Raw genomic sequence first — 18,416 nt, forward strand, 5'->3', positions numbered from 1 at the left:
ACCACTTCATTAACCATTATCATAATCTTATAACCCATGCATTTCGTGCACGTTACAGTGGTTGTTCTTAAGCACCCTATATGGCCACATCACATCTGCCTCTCGTTAGCTTGGTGCTCTTTGGCCACACTTGGCCCTTGCACCAGAAAACACGAAATTCATCATGATCATCATCATGACTACTACGAGCGCATCTGCAGAGTGCATGATTCCATGTGGCTCTCTTCCTCTTCTCCCACTTTCTTTTGTTTGCTCATTCCTTTGCATAGCTCTTGTTACTCCTGAGAAGCAGACTTGCTGTCTTGCTTGTCTGTGGGGTTTTCCGGCAGCTGCATTATAAGGGGTACCATCAACAGCAAAAGCTTATGGGACGCAAGATCTGCTTAGAAGCTGAATTCTGGTGAAGCATGGTCATGCAGCCTCGAATTAAACGTTGCAACATGTAGTGGCTTTCGCCACCTATGCAGCAATTCACTAAATTGGAAGTACCATGCCTTAAAAGTGCAGGAATTCACATTTGCAGGAGAAACGGTATCGCATAAACTTTTGCCGTTGACTACACTCTTGTGCGGCTTCACTATAAAGGGTATGCATATACATAGAGTCCTGTAGAGGATAAATGGGAGCCTGAGAATACTAAATTATATCAGGTCTCGCACTGTAAGCAATTGTGTTACAAGTGGTCTGAACAGTAGTGCTAGGTGGTCATAATACCTTGGATCGTTACAACTCCTTTCAAGTGTTAGTGTCAATGTTTTAGGTGGCAGGCTTATGATTCACTGCTTATTATTATTTATTTTTTTTAGAGAAGAGACGGAGATTATCGAAGGAGAGGTTGTTGAGATACAGATCGACAGGCCAGCCACAGGAACTGTAAGTTATTCTGTTCTCCCACCTGTTGTTTCTACCTGTCTGAGTGCTGTTTAATTTCACACAGGGTGCAAAAGTCGGAAAGCTCACCCTGAAGACTACAGAAATGGAAACCATCTATGACTTGGGTCAGAAAATGATAGAGTCTCTCACAAAGGAGAAGGTGCAAGCTGGGTAAGCTCCCTTTAATTTTATGGAGTGACACAACTTGATGTATTTGGTTTTAATGTTGTGGGTATGCTGTGCCACAGCATATACGACTGTATGGCAGTTTAGGGATTGCAGCAGCAGCAGATGTAATACCTTGTCCTGTAGGGGGAGTGCTTGCTGCCTGCCTGGACTCCAAAATACCATGAGTGGGCTAGGTGTAAAAAAAAAGTGACACCACGTTTTTAGTCGCTTTTGTTAATCTGGTGTGCCCATTTCTTGGGGTTGACCCTTTTGAGAAATCTAACATTTGCTTTTGGCATTGAATTGCAATACTTGGCAGCACTTGGCACAGATGGTGCTTAAAGTTGTCACTTCACAAGTAAGAATAATTCGCACTGTGCCCTTCTCTTGTGCACTCCGACCCGTGATGCATTGATAATATGATGGTGTACTTCCAGTTTCTACATAAATGTTCCATTTGGCATAGGTACAGTTGCCAACCGATTTTTCACATGCCTGACCTTTCAGACTGGCTCAATTGCTGTATTTTTACGCCAATAATTGACATAGAGAAAAAAAAAATTTAATTGTAAAGTTGGAGAGCAGGTTATATCGGAATTTATCGTATCTATTTGCGTAGTGGTTGAACACACGTAATGATTGCACCCCTGAATTTTGTCGTCCAAATTAGATTTTTTTCTTTCCTGCATAATGATTGCACTCTGAACTTGCCACAGCGATATGTTGTGTGCCAAGTCTAGCTGATGATGCTCGTGCTTACCATCTGTTGAATGCTGTGCGAAAGATTGTTCGACATTTACCAAGTGGTCTGCACTCACAAAACAGACTCTTAAGCAGATTCCCACATTTCATTCCTTTCATCACTTTCTGCGCTTCCAAGAAAAAAGGAATCTACAACCAAACTTGCCTTGACTTTATTATTTGTAGGCTTTATAATGGCTGTGGACAACAACAACAAAAAAAGCGCCTTTCGAGCGGCAACAACAGTAGACGCATTTACATTGATACGTTAGAAGTGTATCGTATTCTCACCTTTAGCTGAAACACGCCATATTAATATTATAGTGAAGACAAATGCCACAGTTTTCACAGCATGCCTGCCATGTGTTTCTATGCCACTGGCAGCTGAGTGCGCCTATATATTTATTTATTTATTCAGAATACCCCTAAAGGCCCTCTCGCAGGAGGGTATTACATAGGGGGAGGGGTGCAGTAACACATACAGATGTAATAAATAAGTAATAAGTCAAGAAAAAGAAAGGGAATGGATAAACAATAATAATAAAAAAATAATAGTACTAGGCCATTAAGATTGTCGTAGTACTAATAATAATCATAAGTGTACAAAAAGAGAATACAAATCACAAGCACACAAAAATGAAGGGTAATTGGTTCATATAAAGCACTCAGGCCATTAATGTATAGCAAATCGGAAAACAACACAACACGTGAACAACACCAGCCGCCATTTTTGTTGGGCTGTCCCGCACTGTTACAATGGCAGCCACCTATTTGTTGACCTGTTATCCCTTAGCAAACATGGGATGACAAAAAAAAAAAGTTTTCTTTTCACTGGAAATTTGACCCACGTAATGATCGCATCCCTGAATTTGCATCAATTTTTTTGACAAAAGGGTGCGATCATTATGCGAGTAAATACGGTATAACAACAAGGATACCTGGCTGAATGTAGCCGTGTGACCTCATCATTTTCCTGCATCATATGACATTAAGACCTTACTAATGCTGCCTCATAAGACATGGAAGCAATAACCCTCTTGATAAGCTTGGTGTGGGCCGAGTCAAATGGCAAAGGTTCCTTGTCTGAGCATAGATAGCATGCCCAGCAACAGCAGGTCAGGCAACTCGTCTTTACTAGGAACGTCATGCATAAAAGAAAGCCTTTTGCCATATTCAAACTGCACTAGAACTTCATCCACAGTGTTAGTGGTAGTCGCACGAGGATTAGGTTTTAAAATAGCTAGAAAGTGATCAACATATCTGAATACCTTAAGCACCTATGAATTGTCAAGGACTTGAGCCATCTCTTGCTCAATGGCAGATAGCAGGGTGCATGCTTTCTTGAACAGCACATTTTCTAACATGTTTGTGTAGACCAGTGAACAAGCCACTGCACTTCGTGCGCTGCCTGATCCAGTCACCAATTTGCCCAGCAAGCTGGGCGAATCGGTGACTGAACATATTTCTAGGGGTGGGCAGCGCAACCCAGACGAAGGACAAAAGAGAGTGCTCAATACGAGCGCAGAATAATTACTGGTTTATTTCCTCAAACAAGTCATTAAATATACAGAGAATGTGATCATGTGATAAAGTGACGCTTACAAGTGGTGAAAGGGTGTCAGCCTATCTTGCTATTCAAAAACTCTGTTTCTTTGTCATGCAGAGAGATAGAAGTCTGGCTGACGCATGTGCCCGAGTTAACATGCATGAAGTAGGTTTCCAAAATCTCACGGTTGATTTGATTTCCTTTTTTATACAATATTTTGGTTTTCTTGAACAAAGGTTTGCATGGGCAATTTTGACAATGCCCAGCCAGATTCCAGCCTGTTGCATTCCTTATCGCACCTTGGTGCTCCCTAATGTGGATGTTAAGGCAGCACCCCCCTGCCCAAAGTACTTTTTGCCACACGAAAGTGGAATAACATAGACCACTCCCACCGAGCATACCACGAGCTGCCCTTTGTGTTTGATGCGGCTAATAGCCTTGGATGCCTGTTTAGGTCTATTGAAGCGATTGCAAGTCCTGTTTAATGAGTTTTTAGCTGAAAAGGCAACTTGGACACCATATTTTATGGCTGTCTCTTTTAACCCATGCCCCATCTGATGTACATAAGGGATGACTGAAAACGTTTTTACTGTTTCGATCCGTTTCTGGGGTGCTTCCCCTTTTTTGAATTTTTTTCACTAGCCATTCACATATTGATATGACAATGGATTTAGGAAAACCTGCCTTTTCTAGATGAGTAAGCTGTTGCGAAAAGCTCAGATTGGCGAGGTGGTGGCATGACTTTCTAAGTGCAGAACCCAAACACGTCATAGCAATGCCTCTTTTCACTAGTTTTGAGTGTGCCAACGCATAGTTTAGAATTGTTTTGCTTCTCCTGGGGTTATATTGCCAACAAATATGTTGTGCTGTTAATCTTAACTGTAAATTTAAAAAGTGAATCTCATTATTAATAGACAGTTCACGAGTAAATCTGAGACTCGTTCCTTCTTTATCAAAAGCAGTGAGAATAACGCCAATATCTTTGGAACTTGTTTCAGAACGGATAACTACCAAGTAGTTATCAACAAACCTAAATCACTTAATCATTGTTCCTGCCAAGATGCTCTCGAGTGCCCAGTCAACACTGCCGAGAAAGATCTTGCTGAGAATTGGTGCGACCTGAGAGTTTTTGGCTGACACCTTTTCACCACTTGTAAGCGTCACTTCATCACATGATCACATTCTCTGTGTACTTATTAATTTGTTTGAAAAAATAAACCAGTTAGTCTGTGCTCGTATTGTGCACTTCCTTTTGTCCTTCGTCTGGATTGCGCTGCTCACCCCTAGGAGTATGTCCGGAAATCTCTTAGGTGTGTAGTGACCGGCTGCTGGCTGCAACATGATCTTGGCTAGTGGAGAGAAATACTTGATGCCTGTCAACTTGGTGTTAAAACTGACAGAAGCTGTTGTGCCTCCAATCTTTCAGCGACATCATCACCATCGATAAGGCCACTGGCAAGATCACCAAGCTTGGCCGTTCCTTCACGCGTGCTCGAGACTATGACGCCATGGGACCTCAGACCAAGTTTGTTCAGTGCCCTGAGGGCGAACTTCAGAAGCGCAAGGAGGTTGTGCATACTGTCACCCTCCACGAAATAGATGTTATCAACAGCCGAACACATGGATTCCTTGCTCTTTTCTCGGGTGAGTGGCAGGCTAGTCTAGGAGAAAAGTGGCTTCTTCTATTGACATTACTCTCATGTGGAAAATTGGGGTGTGCCAATAACGAATGGTGGATATCTAATGAAGTATCGAATCGAATATCAAATGTGTGACTTGGCACCTCTCTGCACAGTACTGGCGCTGATAGTAAAGGACCCCTACCCCCCCCCCCCCCCCCCCCTTTTCCCATCCTTTTCGTCCATGTAAATCGAAAAGCTAGTCTTTGGACAGGTTGCTCAAAGCTACAAAACGAGACCGTTGCGTGCCTGCGAATGGTGTTTGGAACAAGTGACCACTGTACAGTGTTTTGCAAATAGGGCAACCATGAACAATGGTCATCTGGTACACTCACTTTCGCTGGCTGGCGAGGCAGTTTGAGGGTTGTAGGACTGAGGGTTGTGCAATTGCTGTGAATAGATGTGTGTTAATTCAGTATGAAATCGTAACTTTAGATGTCGACACCAGAGGACGCAGCTCTAATTAGGCCACATGGGCTTAACATTGTGGCCAATGGCATGGCCTTGACGAAAATTTGCCGCCTGCCTGTGTGAGGATTGGCTGCAAACCATTATGGAAAGCTTGTCACTACAGTAAAACCTTGTTAATTCAAATTTCACGGGACAAAAAAAAAAAGTCAACTGAATCTCGAGGGCATCAAGAAAACAATGAACATACCTGCCAAGCCTCCTGGATTACCCAGAAGACTCGCAGATTTGGCGCATTTCTTCCAGTTGTATGGTTGAAAGGAAAATCTCCCAGAAATTCCAGTTGCAAGCTGTTTCTGTCCGCGTCCAGCACTTTGTCAGGCCACATTGGCGAAAAGAATCCAATCCAATCCACTATGGAAGTTTGTCATGCATAGCATTGTTAAGAAAGTAGTAGGGAAACATGTGCTATTTCGTTAACTGCAGCTACATGCTGATGGGGTTGTTCGGTGCCCTAGTGGCCCTCATTAAGCTAGCAAGCAAATGCCACATTGCGCAACTAGCAACACTATATCATTCTCCTTGGCCACATGAATGACCACCAACTCTCTTCCCTTCCAGTACAGTTCTTCTCAGCATCCGTCGCTCTGGTGTTGCGTTTTCAGTCATTCAATTAACTTTTGTCGGTACTTGAACATATTGAAAGCAAGCTACACCACTGGAAAAGTTGGCACCGCCGTCGATGTGACGTGGTATGAGGGATCATGTGGATACCGCGGCTGTGTCGACTGCTTTGGAAGCGCCAAAGCAAGCTGAAAACGAACGTTTTAAGTGCCACCGGCACTGCGGTTCTGATTAGGTGGGGAGGTTTTTCTGACTTCATGTGTGTGCTTGACAACGCTTGAAAGCCTTATAATACAGTGGAATCTCGATGATACAAATCTCACGGGGTCAAGAAAAATATTCGCATTGGCCGAAATTCGTATCACCGAAACAATTAAAACCAGCTAAATTAAAGAATCGGAGGTGAACTCACTCGTGCACACGTACGTAAAAAGCATTTATTTCTTGAAGAAAAAGTCTTTAATGCCCTTCTGCTTCTTTTTCTGTCAGGTCACTTAGCAGACTTTGTTCAAATCCATAAAAACGCGTGCACATGTTGTTGCTGATTTCATCCACGGCCATAACACGCCTCAGAACTTCGAGCGCGTGCATCATTTCAGCCGCCGGTGGGGGTCCTTCGCCATCGCCCACGTCTAACACAAAGAATGCGGCCCGAAGCACAGTAGCAACTCCGTCCGATGGCACGTGGAAAAGGAGGAAAAGCGCAAAAGCAACAAAAGCGCCTCCGCTTCAAACACCTTGCGCCCAGTCACGGCCTCCACGCTGTCCGGTGCCATGTCCACGCTGTTCTCTTTCGCGGCCGTCAGTGGGGCAGCATTTATTAAGATGGAAGCCTTTAATGGCTCATGCTCACGGTCGCATCCGTCCGTGCGCTGGAATCATGCCAACTGTGGCCTCTCCTCCGCGCAGCGGCGCAACCTCTTCCCCTCCTTAGCAACCGGCACGCCGGTGGCGGCGCAGCTGTGCATAGCAACCGTGACGTCACAGAGTAGTGGTAGAAGGAGCGTGCCACGGCGGAGGCAGCTGCACAGCCACTCCTTCGCCAGACGTCTCATTGCAGTCGAGTGAGTGAGACGCGTGGCTCCAACGCGGCCCAGTGATTCCGTGTCAAGCAGTTCGGGGAAGCGGCAGCGGACGCCGGATTCCCCCAACACCAAAAGAACAAGGAGCGAATGCACATGCGACGATTGAACATGTCACCAGATGCGAAAGCAAGTGAGGCAGGACGGCAACGCCAACAGCGACTGATTAGATCACTGGTTACCAAAGGCAGGGAAGCAGAACAAAAGCAGCAGCAGCGGCAGGCGATATCGCCGAACACCAAAGTGAATGAATTGGAACGCAGACGACAGCAGCGATTGGCTAATTCACCAAACAGCGAAGCGGAGCACAGATGGCAGCAGCACCTGGCTTTCGCCAAGCACACTTTAGAATTTGCAAAGTGTCTTCGGTAATTTTCATATCAACTGACGCGGGTTGAAAATTGATTCGTAACAACCGTTCTCTAGCATGTTGCAAAGTAATGGGGCTCAGCTTGGACCACAGAAAAATTCGTATCATCCGGAAATTCGTATTAGCCGTGATCGTATCATCAAGATTCCACTGTAGGCAGTGGCTACCTTTGAAGACCTCCAACGCGGTAGGCTACTTCTCGGCACCGCAATGCTGGACGCACACAACGCAGCCTTGTGTCAGCTTTCGCACGTACCTGCAGGACAAGAAGCTGCGTGAAGCTTAGTGAAATTTTGAACCTGCAAGCAGCCATCGACTACAAATCGGGTGTGCAGCGAGCATTTCCACGAGGAAGATTTCTGATACGAAGTTGCGGCTGCGATGTTCACAGCGAGTAGCAGAAAGTGTGCCTTCAGACACTCGCCAGTACGCGCTGTGTGGCTAATGTGGTGAAGCTTTTGCCTATGAACTTCTTGATGCTAGATACAAGTTCACTAGAATGGAAAGGGAGCGGTAAAAAGCACATTTAAAAAAGGCATGGTATATGCTCATGCTACTGTTGCACAAAACAATGAAATGTACTATATTAAGAAAAAGTAGCGGGTAATTGCTTGTTAAGAAGACCGATGAAGATACAGTGCAACGCAACTTGGGAAAGAACTATATTTAAACGTCCGAGACTTTAAAAAAAAGAAAAACATTGAATCGTCTTGATGGGACATAACAAGTTGTCGTCGTAAGCGTCGAAGTCCCTAGCCATTACGGAATTATTTTTGAAGAGCTCTGATAACGTCCACATAACAATGGTTGCTTGTGTACTGTTAAATGCTCCTATGCTGCGGTCTATAGCTCACAGCACTGTGCGAAAACACGTTTGTAGAGAAAGTGAAAAATTGTGTGCGGACATACATGCAAGACGTGCACTTGGTCACCATGAAACCCGTGCGATCGCCGTTTTGAGACTTCATTCCGTTATGCTCCATTTGGTTATACAGACAGACAACTATGAAACACATTTCACATAGTTCGCATTTACCTATCACGCAAGAAGCTGGTTCGGGGGACTCAATCACGGCGACTGTGCGTAGTGGTCGTTGACTGTACAAATTCGGTAAAGAGATGGTGTCTGGAAATCATCCTGTGCTTTCTGTTTGCCCAAGATTATTACTTTTTCAGTAAAAAACTTCTTTTGTTTCGAGAGTACTTGCAGAAATGTCCAGGAGGGCTCCCACATGGTGTTTTTATTGAGTGCCGACAGCCAAGCTTATGAAGAGTGCACCGCATCATTCCTGATACTACAATCGAACCTCGATTTATCTAACGGTGTAGTGATAACGAGTATATAAAGTCACGTAAAAAAAATGCATAAGAAGCTTGTACAAATCAATCATTGAACTAATTGTGGCGCAGTAAATAGTCGCCTGAAGCTTCACACACTCTTATTTCTTTGGCTGAAAGTACTGCAGCAGTATACCCTTTTCTTATTCGAAGCCGCATGCTTAACCATGGCGTCCTCAACGTAGTCAAAACAATCCACAAGCGATAGGCTGGTGCCTTCTATTAAGCCAGAGTAGCTGCGTAGAAGGGCCAAAGCAGCTACAGCCTCAGTTGAAGTTGGGAGCGGGGCAGCATCAGCAATTGTGGGATCAGGGTGTCTACCAACCGGGAAAACCGGGAATTCTCAGGGATTTTTAGTAGTCTGGAAAAAGTCAGGGAAAACTCAGAGAATTTGGGCCTCCATCAGGGAAAATTAGCGGCAATTTTACTGAAAGGGTCGAAAGTCGCAGTAATGCTGGCTCGAGTAACAGACAGGAATCGTAATGAATCGTCTTTGACGCCCTGCCGTCGGCTGAAGGAGTTGCTAGTGCACAGTCAAGGACTGACTTTCCGGATTCCCGATAATTTGGACGGCTTCGCGGCACCGCCACGTACCCCACAGAGTCAACGTATCAGAACGTGTGAAATTTCCGACGCAAGAACTCTTCGCCGTCCGATTTTCCGTACGTTTTGCCGTGACGGCAGGTCCGAAACGGCAATAATCAAAGGAACCACGGCTGCCGTTTTGATTGCTTCGCCACCTCGAACCGGCACTCTCGCACGCAGATCCGCTGGCAGCCGTTGCCACCACTGCGGCAACGCTAGGCCTAGCTGCTTCGACGTTCGCTATGAAACTTCTTGTCGTTGGGTGCTGAGTTTTTTATTGAAAGAATTAGCTGCTGCCAGCAATGGCATGGACTCCGTCTTTGTGAACCTCGCGATTGACATAGAAAATGCCGGTTCCTGAAAGTCAGCTTCGCCTCTGAAAGAAATGTTACTTGGTGAAGCATACACAAAAGTATTGCAGTGAAGCATAACAAGTGTGGGAAGGGGCTATTGCCACGGAAAACAGTATGTATTCCTTAATTATACACGCGTGCACCCGGTATTTCCTGTCACATTACGAGCACCGATATGTCTAATATGTGTAGCGACAGGCCTTCAGAGCGTTTTCGAACGTGCCTGTGGCGGTTTGAGTCCCTAAGGGCAGTAAATGACACGCATTTATTTTTTTGCAACTGGCCGAATTTTCGGACATTTTCGCGGCCCCTAGGGAGTTCGAAAAATCGGTCGTGGACTGTGCAACTGACCAGGATGCTTCAAATGGTCCTTGGGGCGAACGAGTGGTGGAAGGAGGACAAGAACAGAAATGAACTACGCAGTGAGGAATAAACGGGAAAGGAAGCTTGCTGCCGCCGTTCTGAAGGAGCTTGAGCTCAAAAAATAGAGTTTTGGCTGATGCCGAGATGCAGGTGTCCCTCATCCAAACCAAAATAAACTCTTTAAAGCAGTGAAACACAACACTCGGGCGTCGTGCGCGGGCTGAGAGTATTTCAGAACAGTTGAGGTTGACTTACGAGTGTTGAGAGACAATCTCAACTGTGACAGAATTCGGGCCTCATACCACTGAGATTGCAATCAATTGATAGGAATAGCTCATATTCGAAAATATTTGCTTCTATATGCATCTCCTTTTTATTCGTATTTGAGAATGTCCGACTGCATTGCAATGTTTTTCGAAGACACTTTATTTGCTGTGCATTTTACTAACCACTGCCTTCTATTCTCTTCTTGAATAACATAAACACTACTTTTTAGTATTCAAATTGGATTAAGTCGCTTCTTTAATTTTTTCATGTGCCTACTAGGGAGTGACAGCCTCAGGCGACATGTTTTCAGCCCGTCTTGACATAAAACATAGTTCTGCATCACTCAGGGAAATTTGCAATGGCACTCAGGGAAAACCTGGAAAACTCAGGGAATTTAGAAATGTCAACTTGGTAGTCACCCTGGGGATCAACCCCAGCAGTGCCTTTGTTTGGCCACTACTTCCGCTGCAGTCTCCACGTTTGTCAGTCAAAGCATTTTGACACATTGTCAATAACACAGTATGAAGTGGCGTCTGCCATGGCGCCTGAGTGAGCCCAGTGAATGCGTGCTGTCACGCATCTTTGTGGAAGCGAGCCACCATTCCTCGCAAGGCATGGCAGGTGCAGAGTGTGGCGCCGAGGTGGAGTCAGTGCAGCAAATTCAATGCGTCGTTGACATTGTCGAACTACCCAAGCTGCTGCATGCGTATGCCGCTACGTTCAAATGGCGCCCTCTGTGCAATCGACATGTGCAGCTATAGGGCGCAGCAGTTGGGAATGCCCGTCGTGGCACCGCTATCTTCGAGGTGTTGTGGGAAATCTAGCCGCCTGTCAACAGAGTTCTGGTCTTTGCTTAGCATCCTTCCTGGAGGACTCTTGCTTCAATGAGCAACATGAAAAGATGCCAATTGGAAAAAAAAACAAAAAACAAGGAGATTGCAAAAAAAAAATGAAGACCAGAAGAGAAAAGAAACAATGCCTATACTGAGTCTCAGTAGTTCCGAGCAGTACTCTGGAAGCTACAGGCTTCTTCGACCAATCAGGGAGCACAACACATCTTAAAGGTGCCCTTCCATGCCCTGTCGTCTGAGAGCAGCGAGTGCTGCAGCGCAGGCGGTGGCATCATCTACTAATACTGCAACTACACAGTGAGATCAGCTGCTGTGATAGCGATAGATAATTCGTTCCACATTTGCTCGGCACCATAAAGGCGTGGGTCTTCAAGATATTGTTATGGGGATGTTGGGAGTGTATAAGATTGTACATGTATTTACAATATACGTACAAAATGAGTCGGAGTAGTTAAGATGGCTGACCACCAACAACACGCAGCAGCCAGCGTCCCGCGATCTTCTTCCTCTCTTCCTTCATCCTTCCGTAACAGGACCCCCGGGTGGTGAAGTGCCGTCTCGGCATGTGGTAGGCGAAAAATTGCGAGCGAAGTATGGCTCCGGTCGTGAAACATGGATGATGTCAATAGGTGTCGAACTTAAGGATAAACTGTAGTGGCGCAATCTCGTAATTTATGTTGTTAACTTGACGTGGGACTTAATAATGCCCTGTGTAGCAAGAGAGAAGCTTCTGGGGGGAGAGGCCAACATGACGACATGGTGACCAAAGGAGCACCGAAGCATCTGGCGCGAACTTAACATTGCAATGGCACCGGTCATAATGCTCCTTTTGTATATGCTGCGAGGCTAGTAAACGAGATCGGGCGACTTGACATGCCATGTGAGCACGATCAATGACTTCACGAGTGTACTCAATTGCAACACGTGGCACAGAAGGGAAGATGGTGTCAAACGGCAATGTGGGGTCGTGACCATACAAAAGATAAAAGGGTGAATATCCTGTGGGGTCATGTTGGGACGAGTTATATGCGAATGTCACGTAGGCCAGCGTGGCGTCCCAGTTACGGTGATCGTTGAAGACGTGTTTCGACAACATCTCTGTGATTGTTCGGTTGCGATGTTAAGGCCGTTTGTTTGTGGGTGGTAGGTGGTGGACAGCTTGTGCTCAGTGGCACAGGAGCGGAGGAGGTCGTCAGCAACTCGAGACAAGAACGAGCGACTGCAGTCTGTAAGTAACTGTCGAGGTGCACCATGATGGAGAATGATTTCGTGAAAGAGAAAATCAGCGACGTCTGTTGCGCAGCTAGTCGGCAATGCCTTTGTTATTGCATGGCACGTAACGTAATAAGTGGTGACGGCGATCCACTTATTCCCGCTAGTCGTCATCGGAAGAGGGCCAAGCAAGTCAAGGCCTACGCGAAAGAATGGTTCAGAGGGAACTTCAGTTGGATGGAGTCATCCGACAGGTGGCAGGGGAGGTTTCTTCCGGCGCTAACACAATTCGCAAGTTGCAACATCACGATGCACGGAGTGGTAGAGACCCGGCCAGAACAAGTGGCGTTGTACGCAGTCGTATGTATACAAAATGCAAAGGTGTAGGTAGCTGGTAGAGGATGCTGTTGTGCAGAACGAACATGCGGCATGTGGCGTCAGTGCTGCCAGATTGCACTCCTGCGAGGATGGACAGTAAGGATTTGTTGCATTATTGTTCAGCGGGCATGTCGGTCATGTCAGTAAAAGCCATCATGCAGCTCACTGGATCATGCGCAGCAGGATCAGGGGGATCCATGGGGTGACGAGAGAGGCAGTCAGCATCCTTGTGCAGACGTCCAGGCTTATAGTTCACAACAAATGAAAATTCCTTGAGCCGCAAAGCCAAGCGACCAAGCCGTCCTGTCGGGTCCCGAAGGGAAGACAGCCAGCAGAGTGCGTGGTGGTCTGTAACGACCCGAAACGTGTGGCCGTACAAATATGGCCGGAACTTGGTGACTGCCCAAACTAAAGCCAAGCACTCCCGCTCGGTGATGGAGTAATTTTTCTCAGCAGGTGACGGCAGGTGGCTCGTGTAATCTATCATGCACTCAGTACCATTTTGTTGTTGGGCGAGAACAGCGCCAATGCCATGGCCGCTTGCGTCAATGTGGACTTCGGTCGGTGCAGATGAATCAAAGTGGGCAAGTATGGGAGGGGTGGTCCGAAATCCGATGAGAGCGGCGAACGTGGGAGTCTGCGCCGAGCCCCATGAGAATGGCATGTTCTTCTTTAGAAGATCTGTCAAGGGCCGAGCAACGTCGGCGAAGTTTTTGACTAAATGGCAAAAGTAAGAACACAGGTCGATGAAGCAGCGCACGTCAGAAGCAGAACGTGGCACAGTGAAACTGCATATGGCACGAACTTTTTCCGGATCTGGTTGGACACCGAATGCGTCAGCGAGGTGTCCCAACACGATAATTTGACGACGCCTGAATTGACACTTTGTGGAGTTCAGTTGGAGGCCGTCTTTTTGGAAGACCGCAAGAATGGCAGCAGTCGGGTAAGATGGCTGCCGAACGTGGGAGAAAAAACAATAACGTCGTCAAGGTAACAGAGACAGGTGGTCCATTTGTAGCCTCGCAGAAGAGAGTCCATAATACGTTCAAATGTTGCAGGAGCATTGCATAGGCCAAAGGGCATGACTTTGATGTGATGAAGGCAGTCTTTTTGCAGTCCAATCATCAACTGAAACCTGCGAGTAGCTGGATCAAAGGCCAATGAACGAGAAGTATTTAGCTCCGTGCAAGCAGTCCAAGGCGTCATCGATGCGTGGTAGTGGGTAGACGTCTTTTCGCGTGATCTTGTTGACAAAAGAACGCCAGGTACCATCTTTCTTTTTCACAGGGACGACAGGCGAAGCCCAAGGACTGGCTGATGGCTCGATGAACCCCTTGCGGAGCATTTTGTCCACTTCTGATTGGATGACTTGACGTTCAGCATGCGATACACGATAGGGAAGCTGACGAATAGGATTCGTGTCTCCGGTGTTTATATGGTGGTGAACAACAGATGTTTGGCCTAAAGGCCTGTCGCCGAAATCAAAGATGTCACTGTACGATTCAAGCAGGAGACGCATGTCCGTGGCCTGTGCAGAGATGAGGTCAAGTGCAATCATTTTTCGCGAAGTCATCCGTTAAGGAACCAGAGCTGTGAGCTGCAATTGGCGCTAATAAGCCACTCTCAGCATTCAGACTGTCACTGCCAAATTCGGAACCACTAGGAACACTGGCCAAGAACATGCCGGCCGGAATCACTTGAGAGCACAGGCTGAAATTCAGATGCGGTAGAATGACGTCATTGTTAGTAACCGTGACCAACGTATGCGGAATAGCAACATTTCAGCTCAAAAGCACGTCGATGATGGAGCGAAGCACATATTCACCATCAGAAACCTGTGGCTGGGTAGTAAAAGTGACGTAAGTAAATGCCTTGGGTGACAGACGCACTTCGTGAAGCGAGCACAAGTGCGGTGGGGCGGTGCTCGGAGCATCGGCGAGTTGAGGCAGTTCCAACCGAAGAACGCCGGTCGTGCAGTCGATGAGAGCAGACTGAGTGGATAAAAAGTCCAATCCAAGGATAACGTCATGAGGACAGTTGTCAACCACAGCAAGGAGAACTGAAGTTGAGTGGCCGGCTATCATTAAACGTGCAGTATGCATTCCAAGAACAACCAGTACGCAGCCGTCGGCCACACGAAGCATTCGGGCAGCTGCTGGGGTGAGGACCTTCTTTAAACGTCTACGTAGGCTAGCACTCATCACAGATACGTGGGCTCCCGTGTCGACAAGTGCTTGGGCAGGTACGCCGTCTATTTTAACGTCTAGTACATTTCTCCTTATGGGCACAGACAGAGGATTTGCTGCAGTAGTCGGCAAGGCAGCACCACCTCCGAAGGCTGCATTTCCTAGTTTTCCGAAAGGGTGTGGCCAAAAGCAGCAGGGGACGAAAGATGACGTGGCTGCGGAGAACGGGTAGATGGGCAATGTGTTTTCGGTGAACGAGACTGATGTCCGCGCGGCAGTGGGGAGCGACTGCACCACGTGTTCCTAGCAGTGTTGTCAGCGCTGTTAGACTCGGCGGTGGGTGAAGCAGTGCGGGCATTTCCATCAGGACTGCTCAGGTTGGTCGGTGTGGGAGGCTTTGAGGGACACAAGATGCGAAAGTATCGGGCGACATGACCAATGCGGCTACAGGTGAAACATATCGGCTGGTAATACGCAGTTCCCCACTTAATCGGGTTGCGATAACCTAGAGAGGCATCGGGGTGGAGTGAAAATAAAGGAAGGGCATTCGTTAGCTCTGGGATTGGGACAGCACTGACAGAATGTAAATCAATGTTCTGAAGTTCCTGGTGAACGACGGCTTGTACGAGGGGAACTGAAAAAGTGGTAGCGTCAGGGCTACGTGAACAGAAAGCTGTGGGCGCCATTGCATCCACTTCATGTCCAACAATTCGCACCACGTCTTCTGATGGCGACACATGCTGCTGTGTGGGTTGACCTTCACACGTCGACGTCGCGGCAGTATTGTGAAACCTGGCGAATGGTTGCAAGACGTGTCGGCTTTTGGCCTGCTCGAATTGTCGGCACTTTTTAACGATGGCATCAACTGTAGAGGAGCTTTTTCTTATGAGCAGATTAAACGCGTCGGCAGCAATTCCCTTGAGCACGTGCCCGACCTTCTCAGCTTCTGTCATGTCGTGATTGGCATTGTGACAAAGTGCCAGCACGTCCTGGATGTACGAGACATAGGACTCCTTGGGGGATTGGGCACAGGAGGCCAGTTCCTCCTTTGCGACAATATTACAGCCGGCTGGTTTGCCAAACCAGTCTGTCAATTTCTGTTTGCGTTGGTCCCAGCTGGTTAGCGCCTTCGTGGTTTTCGTAGCACACCTTTGCCGTGCCTCTTAGGTAGAACAGGGTAGCTAGCATAACCGTAGGGTCCCATCTGTTGATTCCACTCACGCGTTCGTACATGGCCACAAACTTCAATGTTGGTGCCATCGGTCCCGCAGAAAGTTCTAGGATCCTTGGGTTGCACAACAACAACCAAAGGTGACAGCGACTTTGCACGCGATGGTGACGTAGGAGGCGGCAACGACATTGATTTCGAGTGCTCATCGTCATTCATGGTGCGGACAGTGATGCGATGTCGACTGCGGAGCTCTGTTTCCAGCCATGGTATCCTGCACCTCTGACCAATATGTTATGGGGATGTAGAGAGTATAGAAGATTGTATTTACAATATATATACAAAATGAGTCGTAGTAGTTAATATGGCTGACCACCAACAACATGCAGCACAGCCAGCGTCCCGCGATCTTCTTCTTTCTCTCTTCCTTCATCCTTCCATAACAATATTTTGAGATACAGAGGAGAAGAAGGGTTGAGGAAATGGCTGAAGCAGAGGGTTTAGAAGGAGCACTTGGCCATTGATCCCTCTTGTAACATGCACTTGTACACAGTGCACTCACTCACATTTGTAAATGCAGCTGTTTTCTTAATTAGAATTCATGCACATTTACTGCACTTCTTTTGCACTGTTCCATGCATGTTCAAAACGAACTTATTTGTTCATTTTGCATAAAAGAGAAGCTTGGAACAATACTGCGCAACAGTGTGAAACCCGTTTTTGTGACGGACGCACAAAAAGGGAAGCAAAGCTTTTGAAGCCGTTCTCTGAAAACTATATCTTATGCCATCTGGAATACAGATTTTTGGGCTGGTTGGTTCATTGCAATAAATGGGGGGGACATAGTGCTGGATTCACATGGACAAGAAAGACTGCAGGACATGCACTATCAACTGATTTCATTTCAGAAGAGCATGGTACTTATACTGACAAAACGAGTAGAAATCATTGCATGTGCAAATCATCATTTTCCACATATGCACTTTCTTTTCTGCTCAGAGTAATTGGCGGATCGCTGATGCAGTTAGCACCTTCTTTTGCAATCAAGCTTGCTTCGACAATTTCCCCTTAACCATTTTGTTGGTCTAAGTACCATGCTCTTCTTAAATAAAATCAGTTTATAGTTAGTGCACATCCTATCATCTTTCTTGTCCTTGTGAATCCAGGGGGGTGTTCTCTAAGAGTCCACCTAGTGGACTGTCAATTTCGGCCACTACTGATTGGCTAGGGCTGCTCGTCTTCTCCTCTCTCGTACAGCTACATCCAGTCAGCAGTGGCCAAAATGGACAGTCCACTATGTGAACTCTTACAGAACCCCCCCCCCAGCGCTATGACCTCAATTATGCTGTCTCACTCGTGGAGCTGATATCTTAACAATCAGTTTGATTATCTTCAAGCTGTGTTTTTGTCTTCCTTGATGAATGGTGCACCCCATGACATGCTTATTTCTGTCTGAAAGTCTTTTGTGAACTTATTATGTGACCTTTTGCATGCATAATAAACCTTCATCGTAACAAAGCTGCTTTACTTGAATTATCGCTTTATTAGAAATTTCTCCCACTCCTGACCCAAATGCATGCCCTTAAAACCAGATTACTTGAAGCATAGCGATAAGCTGCTCTGCTAGAGCAAACTGGCACGAGGCATGTGCACACTCACGGTGGTGAGCAAAACCTTCCACACCGGGCGAGCGAGCGACTCTGTCTTGCCATTTACACCATCCCACTGCCTGCATGCCCACATGTTCCTCCATGCTGTGCCTCCGTGTTATCAGTGCAAGCTGGCGTGCACTCATGGCGGCACTCTGCACGTTTCGTGCCACGCGAGCTAGCGAGCAACCCTCAGCCTCTTTGTCGTGCACCCTTTTCTTCCATGATGCTCTCATGTGTTATCAGCAGCGCCGTAGAAGTAGCGTGCAAAGTATGCAACAGAACAGACAAATTTTACTCAGCGCCGCTCTCCGCATTCCTGGCGTGCTGAAAGTCGCTCAAAACAAGACTCGTTACTTCCTCTGTGCTTCCATTCGCGCATACATTGACCGGTGCAGGCTTTGTGAACGCGTGGCTAGTGGATTGCTTCACTACGTGCCTTGCGGGTGCGTTCATGGTCTTCACTTGGAAACGGCACTGCCAGTCCCTGAGAGAAAGTGTCTGACCTTATAACAAAAAGTTCTTTTGATACACGAGACTGAAAAGAGCAACCGGCAGAAATGTGAAATCACAAA

At 46.8% G+C, this 18,416-nt stretch overlaps 1 protein-coding gene across 3 annotated transcripts in view; it reads left to right on the top strand.

Annotated features, from left to right (window-relative positions):
- The window catches only part of rept (RuvB-like helicase 2 rept), a 206,377-nt gene that overhangs the window by 156,668 nt on the left and 31,293 nt on the right, over nt 1–18,416 (top strand). For all 3 annotated transcript variants that reach the window (XM_065453929.2, XM_065453927.2, XM_065453928.2), the window contains 3 exons: nt 807–873; nt 938–1,044; nt 4,755–4,972. In XM_065453929.2, coding sequence (XP_065310001.2) covers nt 807–873; nt 938–1,044; nt 4,755–4,972 — 392 coding nt within the window. The remainder of the gene's footprint in view (nt 1–806; nt 874–937; nt 1,045–4,754; nt 4,973–18,416) is intronic.

The sequence above is a fragment of the Dermacentor albipictus genome, chromosome 3 (genome assembly GCF_038994185.2).
Source record: "Dermacentor albipictus isolate Rhodes 1998 colony chromosome 3, USDA_Dalb.pri_finalv2, whole genome shotgun sequence".
NCBI classification, from domain to species: Eukaryota; Metazoa; Arthropoda; class Arachnida; order Ixodida; family Ixodidae; genus Dermacentor; species Dermacentor albipictus.